General features: G+C 44.9%; 3 protein-coding genes across 5 annotated transcripts in view; 2 read left to right on the forward strand and 1 right to left on the reverse strand.

The window, feature by feature from the left end:
* CIB1 (calcium and integrin binding 1) overlaps positions 1-3,287 on the reverse strand; it is a 38,221-nt gene extending 34,934 nt beyond the window's left edge. The window contains exon 1 of the mRNA XM_068275249.1: positions 3,106-3,287. Within this exon, the coding sequence (XP_068131350.1) occupies positions 3,106-3,156 (51 nt within the window). The 5' untranslated portion in view covers positions 3,157-3,287. The remainder of the gene's footprint in view (positions 1-3,105) is intronic.
* A 487-nt stretch (positions 3,288-3,774) lies between these two features.
* On the forward strand, positions 3,775-9,670 carry GDPGP1 (GDP-D-glucose phosphorylase 1). Its single transcript, XM_068272482.1, has 2 exons — positions 3,775-3,882; positions 8,053-9,670. The coding sequence occupies exon 2, from the start codon at positions 8,089-8,091 to the stop codon at positions 9,250-9,252; it is 1,164 nt and encodes a 387-aa protein (XP_068128583.1). The 5' UTR covers positions 3,775-3,882; positions 8,053-8,088; the 3' UTR covers positions 9,253-9,670.
* A 5,020-nt stretch (positions 9,671-14,690) lies between these two features.
* The window catches only part of TTLL13 (tubulin tyrosine ligase like 13), a 43,099-nt gene continuing 38,647 nt past the window's right edge, over positions 14,691-19,142 (forward strand). For 2 of the 3 annotated variants that reach the window (XM_068275250.1, XM_068275251.1), the window contains exons 1-2: positions 14,692-15,044; positions 18,128-18,197. The gene's annotated coding sequence lies outside the window, so the exon portion shown is untranslated. Of the gene's footprint in view, positions 15,045-18,127; positions 18,198-19,142 lie in introns of all 3 variants that reach the window. The other variant, XM_068275252.1, reaches the window with a different exon arrangement.

Genomic DNA, 19,142 nt, shown 5'->3' on the forward strand with positions numbered 1-19,142 from the left:
AAAAAAAATCAATATCCACTTACCTGGGGCTTCCTCCAGCCCGTGGCAGGCAGGAGGTGCCCTCGCCGCCGCTCCGCAGGCTCCCGGTGGCCGACCCGACCTGGCCAGGCCGGGCTCTTCTGCGCTCCAAGGCCCAGCACTTCTGCGTCCCACACGGGCACGATGACGTCATCGGACGTCCGCCGGGCTGTACTGCGCAGGCGCAGTAGTTCTGCGCAGTACAGCCCGGCGGACGTCCGATGACATCATCGTGCCCGCGTGGGATGCAGAAATGCCGGGCCTTGGAGCGCAGAAGAGCCCGACCTGGCAGCCGGCCTGGCCAGGTCGGGTCGGCCACCGGGAGCCTGCGGAGCAGCGGCGAGGGCACCCCCTGCCTGCCACGGGCTGGAGGAAGACCCAGGTAAGTGGATATTGATTTTTATTTTTTTACCTCCCTCCCTGAACCTTCCCTTTAAGCCCGACTTACCTGGGGCTTCTTCCAGCCCCTAGAAGCCTATCTGGTCCAGAGCTGCACTTCCGCTGCTCTCCAGGGTGCCTCTGTCCCCTCCACAAGATTGCTGACCACAGCTTAATATCTGGCAGACTGAATAATGCATGCTACCAACTGTACTTCAGTGGGGCTTAAAACTTGGACAACGGACCTGAGAGTGATATGGAGGTTGCCATATTGCCTTTTAAACAATGCAAATGCCTGGCTGTCCTGCTGATCCTCTAATACTTTCAGCCATAGACCCTGAACAAGCATACAAATCAGATATTTGACAGCGGTCGTTTATCGCTGTGAAAAGGACCATGCAAAGTGGTCCTTAAGAATGCACAGTATTAGCCATATGCTCGTTTCAGGTGTGTGATTCTGACACTACTGAATCACTACTGCAGGGCTGCCAGGCAACTCGTATTGTTTAAAAGGAAATAAATATGGTAGCCTCCATTTCCCTTTAAAGGTCAGTTGTCCTTTATTAAAGGAAGAAAAAAAATAATAATATGTACTTCCAGTGTGAAATAGAGAGCCTGTAATGTAATGCAATGTATTATTGGTGCACAGATGCTGTGAATGGGAAGCGATCACAGAGTCATCAGTTGATCTTAAAGATCCAATCCACTGTGTCCGACGCTTAAAGCGGAAGTATAGAGTGAAAATAAACACATGGTTTCACTTACCTGGGGCTTCTCCAAGCCCCCAGCAGCTGTCCTGCGCCGATCCTGCCCGAGCTTCCGTTCTCCCGCCGCCACTCCGCTCTTCGACTTGTAAGTCGATGCCAGCGCAGCCCTGCCTAGGCGTATCCTTTCTTCGCGTTCCCCTCTGCAATAGCGGGGAAAGGCGAAGAAAGGATACGCGTGGCCAGAGCCACGCAGGCGCAGTAGCCCGGCGTTGAAACCGAAAGTAGCTAGCGGTGGGAGAACAGAGGCTTGTCGTGAAGCGGCGTGGGACAGGACGGCTGCTGGGGGCTTGGGGAAGCCCCAGGTAAGTGAAATGATGTGTTTATTTTCTTTCTAGAGTTCCGCTTTAAAGGGAACCTTAACTGGCGAGGAAAAATAAATTCACTTACCTGGGGGCTTTCCCAAGCCTCCTGCAGCCGTCCGGTGTACGCGCCGGTCCTTCGGTGCCCTCCGGTCTCCCTCCGCCGTTAAGTTTCGTTTTCGGACGACTGCCAGTCGTCCTGGGGCCTCTTCCGCATTCCTCGAGGAATGCGGAAGAGGCCCCAGGATGCCCGCGCCGGTCCTTTGGTGCCCTCCGGTCTCCCTCCGCCGTTAAGTTTCGTTTTCGGACGACTGCCAGTCGTCCTGGGGCCTCTTCCGCATTCCTCGAGGAATGCGGAAGAGGCCCCAGGACGACTGGCAGTCGTCCGAAAACGAAACTTAACGGCGGAGGGAGACCGGAGGGCACCGAAGGACCGGCGCGGGCACCGGACGGCTGCAGGAGGCTTGGGAAAGCCCCCAGGTAAGTGAATTTATTTTTCCTCGCCAGTTAAGGTTCCCTTTAACGATTCACAATCGCCGCAGGGGGCAACATCATTAAACATGCTTATTATTTAGTACTTAGTGCTGACATCTTACACAGCACTGTACAGGGTATATATTGTCTTGTCCCTTAACTGTCCCTCAGAGGGGCTCACAATCTAATTCCTACCATAGTCTTATGTCTATGTATGTATCATAGTCTAGGGACAATTTTAGGTGGACACCAATTAACTAATCTGTAGGTTTTTGGGATGTGTGAGGAAACTGGAGTGCCCGGAAGAAACCCATGCAGACACAGGGAGAACATACAAACTTCTTGCAGATGTTGACCTGGCTGGGATTTGACCCAGGACCTAGCGTTGCAAGGAGAGAGCGCTAACCACTATGCCCGATGTCGGGTAACATCACCACAAGAATCTCCGGTGAGTTAGAGGCTTTACATTGCAGAGCCGAGGTCAACAGATGTGTCAGCTGCTAAGCCACATCCACTTGAAAGGCCACATATCCCCACATCCATGTACTTATCTACCATACCTGACAACTTTTTGAGATGATAAAGAGGGACACCTAAGCCACACCCCTGATCACACATACCATAATGATTTCATAAGAAAAATGTCATTTTATAACCACACTGGTCCTTTCTATCCTGGATGGGAATAAAATTTAGAAAAGAAAACAACAACAACAACAACAACAAACACACACACACACACACACACACACACACACACACACACACACACACACACACACACACACACACACACACACACACACACACACACACACACACACACACACACACACACACACACACACACACACACACACACACACACACACTTCATAGATGAGGCCGGTGATTTGTACCACACGCAAAATTTTTCACTACACCCAGGTTAAGCAGCAACAAACTGCGTGCTCATAAAAAAAATTGTATTCAGCATAGTGAAGTATCGCAATAATAACTGTATTACCAACATTTATGTCTGGTAAAAAGCACACTGATCATAGGCTGCCTTTCACAAACAAACAAGGTCCAGCCCAGCTAGTCAGCTGCTAAGCCACACACACTTGAAAAGCCTCTCTCAATAGAGAGCATTACAAGTCCCCCCCTTCGTGCACAGCAGCCCCACTTACCTGGTACTCGGTGATGAGCTCCTTGGACAAATGGCTATGTGAGCCCCCCATTCTTGAAGCTGCGTCAATCTGCCTCTCACACCAACTTCTTCCCAAACTTCGCTAACTTTCTTCCGCATGTGACGTCAGCGCCTGCCAGGAAACAAGGGTTTTGCATATTTCGATCACTCCGCCCGTGTGTGGGCGCGGCTTTGGTGCAGAAGCAGCTCATTCAAGAGGCAGTGGCTCAGCACAGTTCAGCTGCTAACAGAGGGCAGCTATATTTTACATATGCCGGGTGGGCGTGGCCTGAGCGCAGCAGCACATAAGCCATAAGCGTTATCTGCTGGTTTGAGCGGCAGTTGGCCACATTCTATAAATACAGTTAGAATACAAAAGTAGGAGATGCATCGTTATGTATTCTATTATGAGTAATAAACTAATGAGACTTGTAAAAAACATGCCATGTGGAGGATAATACCAGCTAGCCAGGCGGCGGGGGGTTCTCGTCTGTGTTTCATTACATCCGGACGTTGTCAATCATTGCAGAATACCGAATAGTCGATCCGAATTGTGCTTACCTGAGAAAAATCTGAGTTCTTATTATGTCACGAGTGGTGATTTTGAATTCATTTTATGAAGCAAATATAATCATAGGATTCCCCTTGTAGTTAGTATTGGTATGCTCCGATCAGGAAGTGACTATGCTGCTGGAAAGACAGTGCAGACTTAGCTAGAATGAGGCAGGATCTACTGTTCTCCCATCCGGGTAACGCCACGACTTGCTCCCGTGCATAGGTATGGGCGTATGGCTGGCAGTTTTCTAAAAAAAAATGTTGTGTGTGTTCTATTTGTTCAAAATGTTCATATTATTACTTGCAGCAGCTTCTTGTTTAATGATAGCAGTTGGCTGATAGTGTAATGGGTAAGGGTTCTGCCTCTGACACAGGAGACCTGGGTTCGAATCTCGGCTCTGCCTGTTCAGTAAGCCAGCACTAATTCAGTAGGAGACCTTTGGCAAGTCTCCCTTACACTGCTACTGCCAAAAAGAGCGCGCCCTAGTGGCTGCAGCTCTGGCGCTTTGAGTCCGCAAGGAGAAAAGCGCAATATAAATGTTATTTGTCTTGTCTTGTCTTGTCTTGATGTGATACTTCCAGAGTAGTTTCTGGTCTAGCTACCGGGGCAGGAACCAGGAGGGGTGTTATGCTGGGAATACACGGTTCGTTTTTGCCTTCGTTTAAACCTTCGTTTCGATTGTGCCTTTTGTCCTTTTCGATCCCGAAATAATCGGTCATACGGTTAATATCACCACCCACGGTTTCGTTTTTTTTTCCGATTCTGATGGTTTCGTTTTTCCAATGCTCGAAGGCTGCAAAGAAACGAAACGAAAATCCCTTTTTACAGGGACGGACTAGCATAAACGAATATATAATCGATCTGAACAGCCATCAAGCCTACCAATGGCTCGATTAGATGGATAAAGAGAGATAATATCAAACATGTTCGATCACTAGTCGTTCGTTTTTGGGGTCTATTAATCGAAACTATAATGAGATTATGACTATTTTCACATACGTTTTCAACACTCGATTCGTTTACCGAACGAATCGAAGGTTTAAACGAAGGCAAAAACGAACCGTGTATTCCCAGCATTAGTGTTGCTGGAAAGATCTCATTCAAAAGCACTCAGGTGTGGAGCAGTGACCGATTTCACAACGACCACTGGACTTAAGGTGGGTACACACATATCAGATAAAAGTCTTTGGAACATGAAAGACAAACAAAAACAAAAATTTGCTTTCCTAAAACAGAAAGAATTTGCGATAATTCAGGTTGGAGTGAGCTCAAGATGTCTCCCAGGCACCACTGCTGAATATATGCAAATTATCCATTGTACCCTTAGAAGCTAAACACACCTCCAGAACCGCTGTAATGCAATGATGTGTCAGCTTGTTAAAATGTACAGAGTCATAATAATCCAACATGCATACAGACTATTTCGGATTGTTTGATCCTCATCAGTGCATGGCATGGATTAATTTAGCTCTATGGAGTAGGGCTTGTAAACCAAGAGGTACAGACTAACCAACAAGCTCATGGTGACCCAGAACTCATTGGAGTGTGTAAGGGACTACAATGGTCCTAAAAGCCCCCTTACTAAGATGTTAAGAAAAACAAAAATTTGCTTTCCTAAAACAGAAAGAATTTGCGATAATTCAGGTTGGAGTGAGCTCGAGATGTCTCCCAGGCACCACTGCTGAATATATGCAAATTAACCATTGTACCCTTAGAAGCTAAACACACCTCCAGAACCGCTGGAATGCTTCTAAGGGTACAATGGTTAATTTGCATATATTCAGCAGTGGTGCCTGGGAGACATCTCGAGCTCACTCCAACCTGAATTATCGTAAATTCTTTCTGTTTTAGGAAAGCAAATTTTTGTTTTTCTTAACATCTTAGTAAGGGGGCTTTTAGGACCATTGTAGTCCCTTACACACTCCAATGAGTTCTGGGTCACCATGAGCTTGCTGGTTAGTCTGAACATGAAAGACCACAGACCAATCTTACCCCCTTCCATGTAGTACTTTTCAGTTTTGGTCAGGAACCAGTCTAACGAAGGCTTTTTATAAGCCGAAAGCTCACTGTTTATCCATCTCTAAGTTAGCCAATAAATGGTATCATCCTGATTCAAAACTCCTTGCTTTTACTCATGGCTAACACGGTACAACACTTTACTGCTTCTTCAATGTAGTATGAGAGCCATACCTGCATAGTCTATTTCTATTGAGCTGAACTCCACATCAGATAAAAATCTTTCCAAGATGCTGCACACAAAGATGCTGTACACATGCAAAAGATCAGTATCTGCAAAAGATCAGTTTCTGCAAAAGATCCGTTCATGCAAAATGCATTCATAGTCTATGATATCTGCAGATCGCATACACACCTTGTTTAACAGACATTCATCTGCAGTATTCTACTGAGGTATGGCTCTCATACTACATGCAATGGGGTAAGATTGGTCTGTGGTCTTTCATTTTCCAACACGAAACACGAAGTTCTGACCAGTACCATTTCTCCAGACACAAAATGGGAAATAGATGTCTACAGGTATAACAAAAGCCTATGAGAACGGACAGTGTCTGTTCTCATATGCTGTTTACCAAATCCATTCTACCTGTTGCCACTTCTCCTGCTGCCAAGTACAAGTGCCGCTATACCAAAGAGGAAGTATACTACTGGGGCTCCACGCTGGACTGGAGCAAGCCAATAGGAATCTTCCATCCTAATGCTGGGCATACACAGAGAGTTTTATGCGCCGGATCGAGCCAGCGGCTCGATGCCGGCGCGTCTCCGCTTGTTCGCGCGGATCGATTCCCGCTCGTCCCCGTGGGCACTTCCTTATCACCACTTCGTGTTTGCCCATTGTCCGCCCGCGGGGATCGAGCGGGGTCATCGGACCTGTTGGAAATTATCAATCGAGCCATCAGTGGCTCGATTGATAAGGAAATACACTGCCGTGTATGCCCAGCATTAGAGAGGATTCTCATTGTTCCACTGAGTTAGATATTATGGGTGGGAGCATATCCTCAAGTTTCCTAATGTAAATCCTTATCCCCCATTCCTGATACAGTATCAGAATTAAGTACCCTAACGTACACTTCTGCATTTCCCACCATTATTTCAGAATTAAGTGGCCTTAATGGCTGCAGACATTTTATTGGTTGCAGTAGGTATGATAAAATTATTAATAACCGATAATCATTGGTATACTTTGGCCTCACCACCCCAGTCCAGACAAAGTACCCCACATGACAGCCTGGCCATCTCCCCCACAGCAATTTTAACACCTCTCCACAGGGCCACTATATAAAGCTGTGGGGTTATATCAGAAAGAAAAATACTACCCTGTCTATACAATCCAGCTAAACCTCCTCCAACATCCACATGCTGTATGATCAATGCAATGTTAATAATGCTGGCTTGCAAGAAAATTTTATGTAAATTCTAAGCTACTTAGAATAGGATTAGTCAAATACACTAAAGGTATCCATACATCTAGTGACTTGGTGGCCGATCGACCATCCGATCCGGTAATAATTTACAGATGAAAATTGGTGCCACCAAGTGTATACCCAATCGATGATGTGACCAATGTCAGGCCAAGCATGTAGATCGGACATACTGCAAGATGTTGAGCCATCGTGGTTGATCAGGTGCGCAGCTGTAGCGGCGAGTGATATCAAGATGAGCGACTACCGTGACGTTGCACACACTCTACGCCGGTGGAGTGTATAAGGCTAATGGAAGAGTGGCGTATTCAGAAGACGGGCACCACGACACAGGACAGGTAATGTATAACTGCACACATACATGTAAATTTATACATTAGGGAAACAGCGGCGTTGCAGCGGACAGGGTGGAATCGGTCCATTCCTGAGAGATTTAGCATTAAATTGATCGGGACTCGTCCTGCGGTATAGCCAAAAGATCTCTCTCTAATCAGATTGGATCAGAGAGAGATTTGTCTCTTGGTCGAATCTGCCCATCATCGCCTGATGTATGTGCACCTTTACTGTTTTAATATTGAATGGCCCAGTCCAAGCTGTATACAATTTACATATGACTTTTACAGTGTTCACCCAATGATCTTTTAGCTGGGTGCTCCACCCGGCTAATTTTGGTAAGCACCCGGCTGTCGTCGGCTCACCTCATTCTCCTCCTGTTTGGTAAGCAGAGAAGCGTCAGCCCTGAACACCTCCCCGCCCCCCCCCGCGCTACTTTTTTCATGCCACCTAACTGGAAAAAAATTCTGAGGAGAACACTGCTTTTACCCGAGTCCGGACAGCCACACTACTGTAAAGTATAAACACAGACATTGTTAGAAATTTACACAGTCTTTATTAACTTATGATAATGTTATTTCCATCTATAACATATGCTACTAACTTTTTTTTGTCTTAATAGGACATACATTTGAAACTATAAAGGAAGACTTCTATAATGGAGCAGAATTACATACCTGGAACAGGTACTGAAGCATATAAATATTCAAAAGCAGACTTTATATTGCCAGGCATCACGTGGCAGAACAGAAGAGCATATGCAGAGGATAAGGGTCTGCTTTCTGCCTTTGATACAACACTGAGGTGTAAGTGGGCAGAGAAAATGGAGCAAGGGCTTTTCCGCTACCCCTTGCGGAGCTTGCAAACAAGAATCTTACCTGGCAGAGTGAAGTATGTGGCACAGCTGAACATCAAGAGGGGCATAGAGCGAAGGAAACCTCAGGACATTAGGAGTATTGAAGAGAAGTTTAACCCCAGCCAATTTAATTTCACCAAGATCAAATCTGAAGAAATATTGTTTGAAATGATACGATGTTCCCCAGAGAAAGCTGCTAACATGGAAAGCCCGGACAGTAATCATGTGGTTTCAGATAGGACTACAGAGTCTACACTGCCAAAAGTTTGGCAAAGACGAATTCTAGTTGTGGTCAATGTTAGCCCCCTTGAGTTTGGGCATGTCTTGATAATTCCTGAACCATCCCTTTGCCTAAATCAGATTCTGATCCCAGATCTAATGCTGTTTGGCTTGGAGTCTATACTTCTTAGTGGCCACCCTGGGTTCAGAGTTGGCTTTAATAGCCTCGGTGGCTTTGCATCTGTTAACCACCTGCACTTACATGGTTTTTACTTGGATGAAGAGCTTCTGATAGAATCCACCTCCAGCACACCGTTGTACTCTGAAATGTGCCTCTACCTTCTTACTGACTTTCCTGCTCCAGGCTTCCTCTTTTACACAGATGGGAAAGACTTGGTTTCTGTGTCTCAGAGGACATGCAGAGTCACAGATTACCTCATGGCTAGAAATATTGCTCATAATGTCTTTATAACTAGGGGTCATGATCCTGGGAATGTGGACTGCATAGAGTCTAGAGAAGGGATCCGCATAGTTATCTGGCCAAGAAAATCATGCTTTGGCTCCAAAGAGGAATCCGCATTTAATGTGGCTCTTTGTGAACTCGCAGGGCACCTGCCATTTAAAAATCAGGAAGACTTTAGCATTATGACTGAGGAATCTGTTATCGGCATCATTAAAGAGTACCTCTTCTCAGATGAGGAGTTCAACAAGTTATCAATGGACCTGGTTGAACATTTAGTATTTTGAAATATATAAATGAGTTTCTTCTGTGAAACATAGTTTATTTATGAATATAGTACCTTATACCAGTCCTACGTGTATTCCTATTTTTTTAAAGGGCACCTGAAGTGAAATGGATATGCATTCTTCCATATTTATTTCCTTTTAAACAATACCAATTGCTTGACAGTCCTGCTGAACATTAGAGCGTCATAGCTATATGCAGAAAGGAACCTTCTTCCAAACATTGTCTGTTGTTGGTCATGATTGCCTCTCTGTTCATTATGCATTAAAAGAGCTTTGAATTCACAGACATGGTGCTTCAGGATTCTCTGCTGCTACATTCAGACCCTGTAGGGTTACAGGGTCATGTCCGCTAAGCACGTCTTATCCCCATTTGGGTGCTTGTCAACCTTGCTTCATAAGCAGTAAAATACATATAAACGAGTTCCTTCTGGCTATAGTTTTCTCTCACTTCGAACAATGTTATATAGAGTGTTGAAAATTGAAATAACTTAACAAAATTATAAAGTCTGCCAGGCTGTGGTCTCTTCTGCAGTATTTCAGAGGTGGGTGTGGCATCATTTTTTAAAAAGAGAACCCAAGCCGAAGCTCGGGACAAGACACACAACATACTTAACGAGAGGAAAGCTGCTGGATCCTAATGAGGATTCTCTCACTGTCCTCTGGTCCCCCGTTTCTGCTTGCGGACCCTCTAGCTGATCAGGGCTGTCTTCCTCTTCTAGAGCAAGCACAGCCATGCTGCAGATGCGTCTGCGCAATATGCAGAAGCGGCTTCGGCTTACTGCACAGGCATGGCTGTACTCACGCAGGCACAGTATGGCCAGGCTCGTGCTTGAAGAGCGAAGAACAGCACACCCCTATCAGATTACAGACAAGCCCTTGTTAATAATCTTTGATGGGTCCACGCTCAGCGACGAGGGACCAGAGGACAGTAAGGGAAGTCTCAGGATTCAGAGGTTTCCCTCTGCTTAGGTAAGTATGTAATTTTGTACCTAAGCTTCGGCTTAGGTGCACTTTAAAGTAACCCCGTCGCAAGAGGGAAATATAAAGGCAATCCTATTTATTTTCATTTAAACAAGACAAATTGCTTGGCTGCCCTGCTGATCCTGTTCTTCATGTTAAGGGCCTGTCAGTAATGTAATTGGGGCTGTGCTCTTCTTAAAGCACAAATGAGGCTGTACTGTGCCTGCACAAGTATGGCTGTGCCTAAGCCAGAGCCCCTCACGCACAAGTGGTTCCATTCTACTGTGCAGCTGTGCTCACATGGCTGCGCTCGCGCCAGAAGAGCGTGCCTACGATCAGCTGGAGGGTCAGCAAGCGGCAATGGGGGACCAAAGGACAGTGTGGGAAGACTCATTAGGATCCAGAAGCTTCCCTCTCCTTAGCTAAGTATGTGTTTCTGAACCTCAGCTTTGGCTCGGGTTCTCTTTAAAACCACAGACCCAGATCTAGTATACAAGTCTGGTGCTCTACAATTTGACTGCACTAACCACATGCTTATTCCCAGTGTGAGATTCACTCACTACAGCTAGATAAATTAGCTGGAAGTCAAGCAAGTGACACTGTTTAGCACTAAATTGTTTGAGCAGCCTCCATATTTTTCTTTCACCACAAATTAATGTTAATGCTTCCCCACCTCTGCCCCAAGTTCACTTCAGACAGATTTCTGCAACACTTGAGCAGAATTTGGAATGACTGCAATATTAACCCAAAATATCCATACAAGTCTACACATAGTTGGACATATTATTGGTCATCTTAGTTATAAGAAACATAACTAATATATCCACAATTTGATCTGCGTGCACAGACAGACAGAGTAAGTTAACTAAAAGTAAAAATTAAAAGGTGGTGAGCTGAGTGAGGTAAAATGAAAATTTAATAGCAATGTTACTGAAAACTCCCACCAGAGGGCACTTCCAGCTCCCTTGTCTCTTCACATGTACTAGTATTTTATAAAGTACTTATAATATGCCATAAGCAAAATATAAAAACTGAAGGGACCTCATTGGATCTCTTTTTCAGGACAAGCTTCACTTTAGGTGGTTTTTTTTCCCCCAGATATTATATTTTTTATTTTAAAGGGAAAATTGAAAAAGTACACGGTCTCACTGTTGTCACCCATTATTGTTTTAAAAAAGTGTTATGGTTGATAAAAAAAACCACACAAATCAAATGTGGCTATTTATCATAAAACTTAAATTACGTTGCTGCTACAATTTATGGTGATGCTATTTGATTTTGAAATACTGTACATCTTTTTCTGCATAAAGTACTATTTTCTAGTACTGCAGTAATAAAAAAAAAATGCAAAGGTAAAAAGGAAAATAGAATGTTTATGGAGAGTGTATTTAGTTGTTTTATTGTGCAGGGGGCTTATTCTTAAATGTGGGAGCTAAGCTGTACTTTGTAGCAGTACTATTTCTGTTGCATCCCTGCCTTTTCTTCCAAAGCCAAGCGGGTCTGTGTCGGGAGGATGCAGCGCTGGAATGGCAAGGTGGAGGTAGATGGGGATGCCTCTGGAGGACCCTCTACTGAGGTAAGTATCTCATATCTTCTTTTTAGAAATTCATAGGTTCACTTTAATTGGTTCCACCTAAGATTGGCCTCAGGCTCGGTTCTCACTAGCATCCAAAACAGTCAGTTTACCGTACGGTAGAGCAGTGGATAAAGGGACGTATCTATAGGATCCATTCATTCATGGGTGTTAAAGCGGAACTAATCGCAGAAGTTCCTCTTTGCTCTAAAAGATACGCAACAGAATAATAACCTTTAAAGAAAAACATTTGTTGCAGCTGATACAAATCCTAAAATAAATCTGCACAGTTTCTATTTCCTGCTTTCATGGAAGCAGACATATAGTTATCATTCTGTGCTTTCAAATGAGCTTATCTGCCGTCTTTGCCATGACAGTTATGTGACACAGGGAGAGATCAAATTACAACTTGTGATTAGACATTACTAGAAATGGTGAAGCACTTCTCTGGATAATGTCGGTAGGATCTGGCAACCCCCCAGATCAGTATCTCAAAGTAAAGGATCAAACCGGCACCATCAAATTTCTTCATGCTCTTTTATTCTTCAATAAACATTACAGCCATCATTGCAACGTTTCAAAGCAAGTCGCTTCTTTTTCAAGCTAAGCTGAATGTGTCAAATACACATAATGGCCTCGATTCACAAAGCCGTGATAAATGCTATCACGGCCGTGATAAACGTTGCAAAAGTCCGTGATCGCGCGAATCGCAGCACTTTGCGCGCGCAAAAGTCCGCAAACGGCACTTCACGTGCTAACTGTTTAGCACACCCGTGCTAAACAGTTTGCACGGCTTTGTGAATCAAGCCCATTATGTGTTTTGGACATTCAGCTTAGTTTGAAAAAGAAGCGACTTGCTTTGAAACGTTGCAATGATGGCTGTAATGTTGGTTGAAGAATAAAAGAGCATAAAGAAATTTGATGGTGCCGGTTCCATCCTTTATTTCAACTTGTGATTAGACACAAATGAGAGGGAATTAGGCAGGCTAAACTCTCTAAATACATACAGTGTGCATTTCCGTATGTTTTCTTTCAGTCCTGTGCAAGAGTTTAGGTCCACTTTAATGTACGCTGTCTCCATGGCAGTAGGCGAAAAGCACTCTTGTGCAATCTGAAGCAACTCGTATACTCTAACCAGGAGTTCCATGCCGTGGATGGTGACTATGCATCCTCTGTGATGTACACAACAGGAATCCGTTGTAGTGGGAACCTAGTGTACCCGAGCCAAAGCTTGGGTCAAAAAAGAAATACTTACCTAAGAAGACAGAAGCCTCTGGATCCTGTAGAGCAGGGGTCCCCAAACTTTTTTTTTGTCAAGGGCCAGGTCAAAATACTTCAGACTGCTGGGGAGGGGTGGAACATATATAAAATGATGTTGAAAAACGTTACTTTGAATCTAGGTATTGATTCCCCCCCCCCCCCCCCCTCCAATCATGCCCGGAGGTGAAACCCCCAGCTGCAGCAGCCATTCAGTCATGCGGTGCCTGAAGAACATCTTTGTGCACCAGACAGTGAAGCATACCCAAGTGACAACCTGCCGTCCAATTGCACAGCAGTGTCACCTGATGTAGAATTGGATTGGAAGTCAGCAAATGACTGCTCACTGGCTTCTACAGTATGTGGATGGGTGATGCCAGCACTGCTATTCTATATGTGGACCACCAATATTTAAAGGTGCAGTGGGCCACATCTATAAGTTATACATTTTGTGTTTGGGGGCCAGTGAAAAAGCTTCAGGGGGCCGCATTCGGCCTGCGGGCCTTAGTTTGAGGACCACTGCTGTATAGGCTTCCCACACCATCATCCGGTCCTCCGTTGCTGCTCGTGGACCCCCCAAAGATTTCTGACTAGGGCTTGTTGGCAGAGGCGGGACAAGGTCCTCCAGCACCCAAGGCTGAGACACCAAAGAGCGCCCCTCCATCTCTGCCACCCCAGCCGTCACACACTGATTGCTATTAGACTAAGAGGTGCCACAGGGCCCACAACCTCCCCAACACCTTAATATCTAGTTTTCTGGCTTGCAGTCACTGCTATGTATCCCCTTTTCTTATTTCTTTCTGCTTCAAACACAATTAGGAATGACAGCTGAATGAATGGTGCGCCCCCTCCTACAGTGCGCCCTGAGTCTGGAGCCTCTCCAGCCTATGCCTCTGCCCGGCCCTGCTTGTTGGAGACCTGATCGGGGACCAGGCTCCTCTTCATGAAGCATGGCCTCACTCATACTTGAAGAGGAGCACAGCCTGGATCTTCTGGAGGGTCCCAGTGATCATCAGCAGGAGCTTCCCGCTTCTTAGATAAGCGTTTCCTTTTTGACCTGAGCTGTGGCTTGGGTTCGCTTTAGGGTGCATAAGTGTTTCACTAAACTCGGCTGAGGCAAGCGTGTGTTCAGGGGTCTGTCAGAAAATAATTTAGGAATCTGGATCTTTTACCTGCAACAACATCTGAATGCAAAGTTCCACTTTTTGCCCCTCCCACCAGAAGCCACTCCAAGTGTGCTGTCATCCCACCTCACTTCACTATTAAGTATGTGATGCTCCACTACAGCAGAGCAAGTGTCTATACAGTCCACCGCCCCTGAACTGTTTCAGTAGTGATTGACTCCAAATCCCTCCCATGACAAATATTGTAAGTGTATGCACTTATAGACTATGACAATATATTACAATAGATGACTATTGTAGAGATTAGAATTAGATCGTGAGCTTCTAGAAAAAAAAACTTGGTGACATGACTATGACTCTCCAAAGCAGTGTGTAAAAATAGCCTCTGGTGAAGCAATAAAATCATCACAATACCACCCTGCTCGTGATTCGACAACGAACGCGTATGAGGTGGGATGAGCAGTGATAACACTGGGCACTGAATTAACCAATCAGTGCGCAGCAATTAGTTAAACCTCGTTCAGCCACAGAACCGGCCTGTCCTCCGCCCCTCCCCTCCTCTGGCCGTGCGGGCTATGCTCGGTTTCCACGGTTACCCCTAAGTTGTTGTCCTTGGGAGGCCGCCGAGCTGGGAAGTGTCTGGCAGAAGCAGTGCTATTGGGAGGAAATATTACTATTTAATTCATGTAGAATCCCGTGTGATTATGTGATGTGAGCCGGGCTATACGAGTCCAGGAAGCCAGCACAGCAGAGCGTCCCTAGCAACTCCTGCTAGTCGCTGCATCCGCGCAGGATAAAAGTTTCATAAGTTATCTTGGTCTCAGTGACGCACGCTTTCCGGGTTTACCATTACACAGCCGCTTACTCATCTGGATTGGGTAAATTAATATTTTACCTTGTTTTTTTTGTTTGTTATTTGCTTCAAGCTTTAAATATTAAAGAATTTCATTATACTAGCACTGACCAATTGCATGCACTGTCCCTTGCAGAGGAAAGAGAAAAATGCAACTGACTGTACTTGGATGAGGGTGTTGATTGGCTAAGGCTTACTATCTATCTATCTATCTATCTATCTATCTATCTATCTATCTATCTATCTATCTATCTATCTATCTATCTATCTATCTATCTATCTATACCCTTTGCACATATGGCTCTTGATAGAACTGCTATTCATAGTCTGTATTTTAGCAAATCGGTTTGTGAGAAGGATTTCAATGACATTTCAAACTATTCAATATTTGCATGTATTATCTTTAATTTAGAAACAATTTCCCTTTCGTCTTTTTTTTTTTTTTTAAGACAATCGACTTCATTTCCTGTGGCTAGGTGCACACCTAGCAGAAATGCTAGTGTTGCGGAAAATGCTGTGTTTTTGCCGCTTAGGGCTCGTTCACATCTAAGCGGGAATCGCGCGATTCCTGCTCACTGCAAACTGCTAGAGCTTAGCCCATGTTATCCTATGGCAGTGTTCTCACTGCCACTATCGCTGGCCTTTTGCAATTAGTGATAATCGCAAATGTGTAACCTGCAGCCTTTTTGGTGGCGATTCTGGAGCGATCGCGATTATCATGTATAGAACCGCTAATCGCGATCGCCCCCAAAATGCTACTTTGTCCAGTGATTTTTCTGCGTTAATTGCGGAGAAATCACTCCCGCAATTTCAAGTGTGAACGGGGCCTAATGGAAGCCTATGGGCTGCAGGGAAAAAAACACATATTGAAAACACAGGTTTTGTTGCATAATATTCCAAAATGCATCAAAAACGCACATAAAGAAAGTCATTGGGAGTGCAATGGTATGCATTTTTCATGCAATTTTATATGCCTTTTTTTTTTTACCCAAAAAATTGTTTTGAGATGTATTTCCGCTTCCTGTTGTCTTCCTAGTGATTTACATAAATGGAAATATAAAAACGCATATGCGTTTTGTATATGTGAACCGCAAACGCATTAAAAGCATGCAAAATGCTTGAAAAAACGCATATGTGGAAAAAACAAACAAACGCACCAAAAACACAGCAAAAACGCACACAACATAAAATGAAAACATGACATAAAACGCAGCCTTTCATGTTATGTGTGCACCCAGCCTGAGGGCTCTTTCACACGAGAGCCCGTTTTCTGCAGTGTAACGCAAAGTCGAAACTTTGCGTTAACCAAGTCATAGACTTTCATTTTACCTTTCACACCCGACACTGCGTTTCGATGTGTTGCGGCACGACGCACCCAGGAGCTTTTAATCATCGGGAGCCGTCGTTTTCCCGTCGGGTTAATTACTACCGCTGCTGATTGCGTCGCACCACTACATCCCTACGACACGCTGGGAAAATAGCGCGTGTAGGAGAACGGCTCCTGCTCGCGTTCTAGATGTGAAAGAGCCCTGAGGCTTTTCAGGTGCCCAATTCCAAGCTGAGTACACTATGCATTAAATTTGACCACCTGTGCATCTCATTGACGACCTGTACACAACACTGAGGCTGGGAGCCCACTTGTTTAAATCGCATGTGATATCCCATCCTATGCAAGTCTATGGGCCGCAGTGAAAATCACATTTCTATGCGTTTCGCAATGCAGATTCTAAACAAATCATACAGCATGTTGCCTCTTTCCGCATACGGTATGCGATTCACATACAATGCTTTTCTATGGAGAATTAAAAAAAAGTGTGCGTCTTTGTAAAAAATAGATCTGATACTGTAATTTTTCTGTTGAAAAGGCAGATTACTAAAAAATGCAAATGCATGAAAAACGCAAACTGATGCGAAACCACAAAAGCAAATAAAAATGTAGGAACACACATGCCTTAAACTGCATGCTTTTCTTGCGCAGGCAAGTGTGATCCCAGTCTTAACAGACTGTGGGCCTGATGCATGGAAGCAGGGACGGATCTAGGCGGGGGGCGAGCGGGTCTCTTGCCCCAGGCGCAGTTTGTTGAATTCTTAAAAAGGCGCCAAAACTGGATAGGGAAAGGCAGTTTAGGCGCCAAAACCTGACCTTTAGGCGCCAAAACTGGATGAGGAATGGCAGTTTAGGCGCCAAAACCTGACCTTTAGGCACCAAAACTGGATGGGGAATGGCAGTTTAGGCGCCAAAGCCTGACCTTGCCCCAGGCGCAATTTGGTCCAGATCCGTCCCTGCATGGAAGAGCGGTAATATTGACATGCACAGTTTGTCACTGGGTCTGTCTGTGTGTTTGGGTTTGTGTGTCTATGTATGTGTGGCTGTGTATATACAGCATAGTCCCCAGTATCCAGCACCGGTGGGGATCACTTGATGCTGAATACGTGCCGAAAAAAAGCCCAAACCTCCCCCCTCCTAAGTGGAGGCCAATCATAACCCAATAGCATATAACGATGGTCATGATAACAAAATCTAATACTAACAAAAATAACTTTTGTTTTAGAGGCTGTGGGAAAACGGGTTGTTACTTTCATATTTGGTGGAGGTGCAGGAGAATAAGAATGTATCAAATGATCAATGCCAGAGTAAGCAGGGAGTTTCTAAAATACCCCATTGACGTTATTTTTGGGTTTAGTCATCAGAACTAAACTCCCAGTATGCTCCGGTCATTCACATTTCACAGCAACAAAATGAGTAATAGCCTCATCCTGGAAATTGGACAACCTTAAAGGACAACTATCAAAGTTAATTAAAATTCTAAATGCCACATATACAGTATTTCCAGTAATTACTAGCAAAGAGCAATTCAAAGGGTTTTTTTCATCTTTTCATTTCTTATGTGAAGAAAATATGACATTCACAGAGAACAGTTTTATTATTACTATGGAGGACTGTGTCCAGCATATCCAGAATACGGAAACAGTCTTCACTGGCTTTAATACAGTGACTTGAATCTCTTGAGAATGATATAAAGCAGAAATATAGCTTCAAAGAGTGTTTAAATATCTCATCAGCTGCAGTTCTGTGTGCTCCTGTCTTTCTCTCTCTGCCTCATGCAGTGTAAACAGAGTTTCCATCCAGGAACAGCTCATTTTGAATGGGAGGGAAGCATCCAAGAACAAGAATAAAGTAAGTCTCCTTCTTCTCAAATACTCTGTAGCTAAAAAAATCCCTTTGCTGTTCTCATATGATATGTCAGAAAGCAGTGCGTGTGAGCAGGACAAGAACAGTAAGGGCTCATTCAACCTAGGGGCGCTTTCGGCCTTTATTCAAGCACATGCGATTTTTTTAAAATCACCCATAAAACGCTTTGGGAATGAATCTCTATGCGAAGGTTCACTGTGTCCATCTCTTAGATGGGCATGGCGCTCAAGTCCAAAAACTGAAAATTAAAGAATAGATCTCGCTTCAGACCTCATATATAGCAGGGGCACGTGTGCCCCTGCTAAAACGCCGCTATCCCGCGGCTTAACGGGGGTCCCTGTCCCCCCAAACCCCCTCCATAATGCGGGGGAGCGCTTCCTGGTTGGGGCAGGGCTAACCAGCCGCAGCCCTGCCCCACGCGCGTCTGTCAGCGCGTATCTCCGCCTCTCCCCCGCCCCTCTCAGTCTTCCTTCACTGAGAGGGGCGGGGGAGAGGCGGCAATGCGCGTCTGATAGACGCGCTGGGAGGCAGGGCTGCAGCCGTTAGCCCTTGCCTCCAGGAAGAGACAACCAGCGACCATTTTCCGACCAAGGTTTGCGGGGGGTGGGTTGGGGGTGAAGGGACCCCCGTTTAGCCGCGGGATAGCGGCGTTTTAGCAGGGGCACACGTGCCCCTGCTATATATGAGAGCTGAAGCGAGATTTAGTCTCGCTTCAGTGTCTCTTTAAGTTGTACTTAAACTACTGCTCTGTGATGATCACTTTTTTATGCACATCTAAAACCATTAGGTAGCTATAATCAGCTGAATACTGGTCAATGGGGATGGTTAGTCATATAAATTTTATGCAAATGTATGAAATTTGGAAATGCAGCTTCTGCATTTGATTAGTCAATTTCAAGCTGCATAAATTTGGAAGTATTAGAATTGTTA

This window comes from Hyperolius riggenbachi, chromosome 3 (genome assembly GCF_040937935.1).
Source record: "Hyperolius riggenbachi isolate aHypRig1 chromosome 3, aHypRig1.pri, whole genome shotgun sequence".
NCBI classification, from domain to species: Eukaryota; Metazoa; Chordata; class Amphibia; order Anura; family Hyperoliidae; genus Hyperolius; species Hyperolius riggenbachi.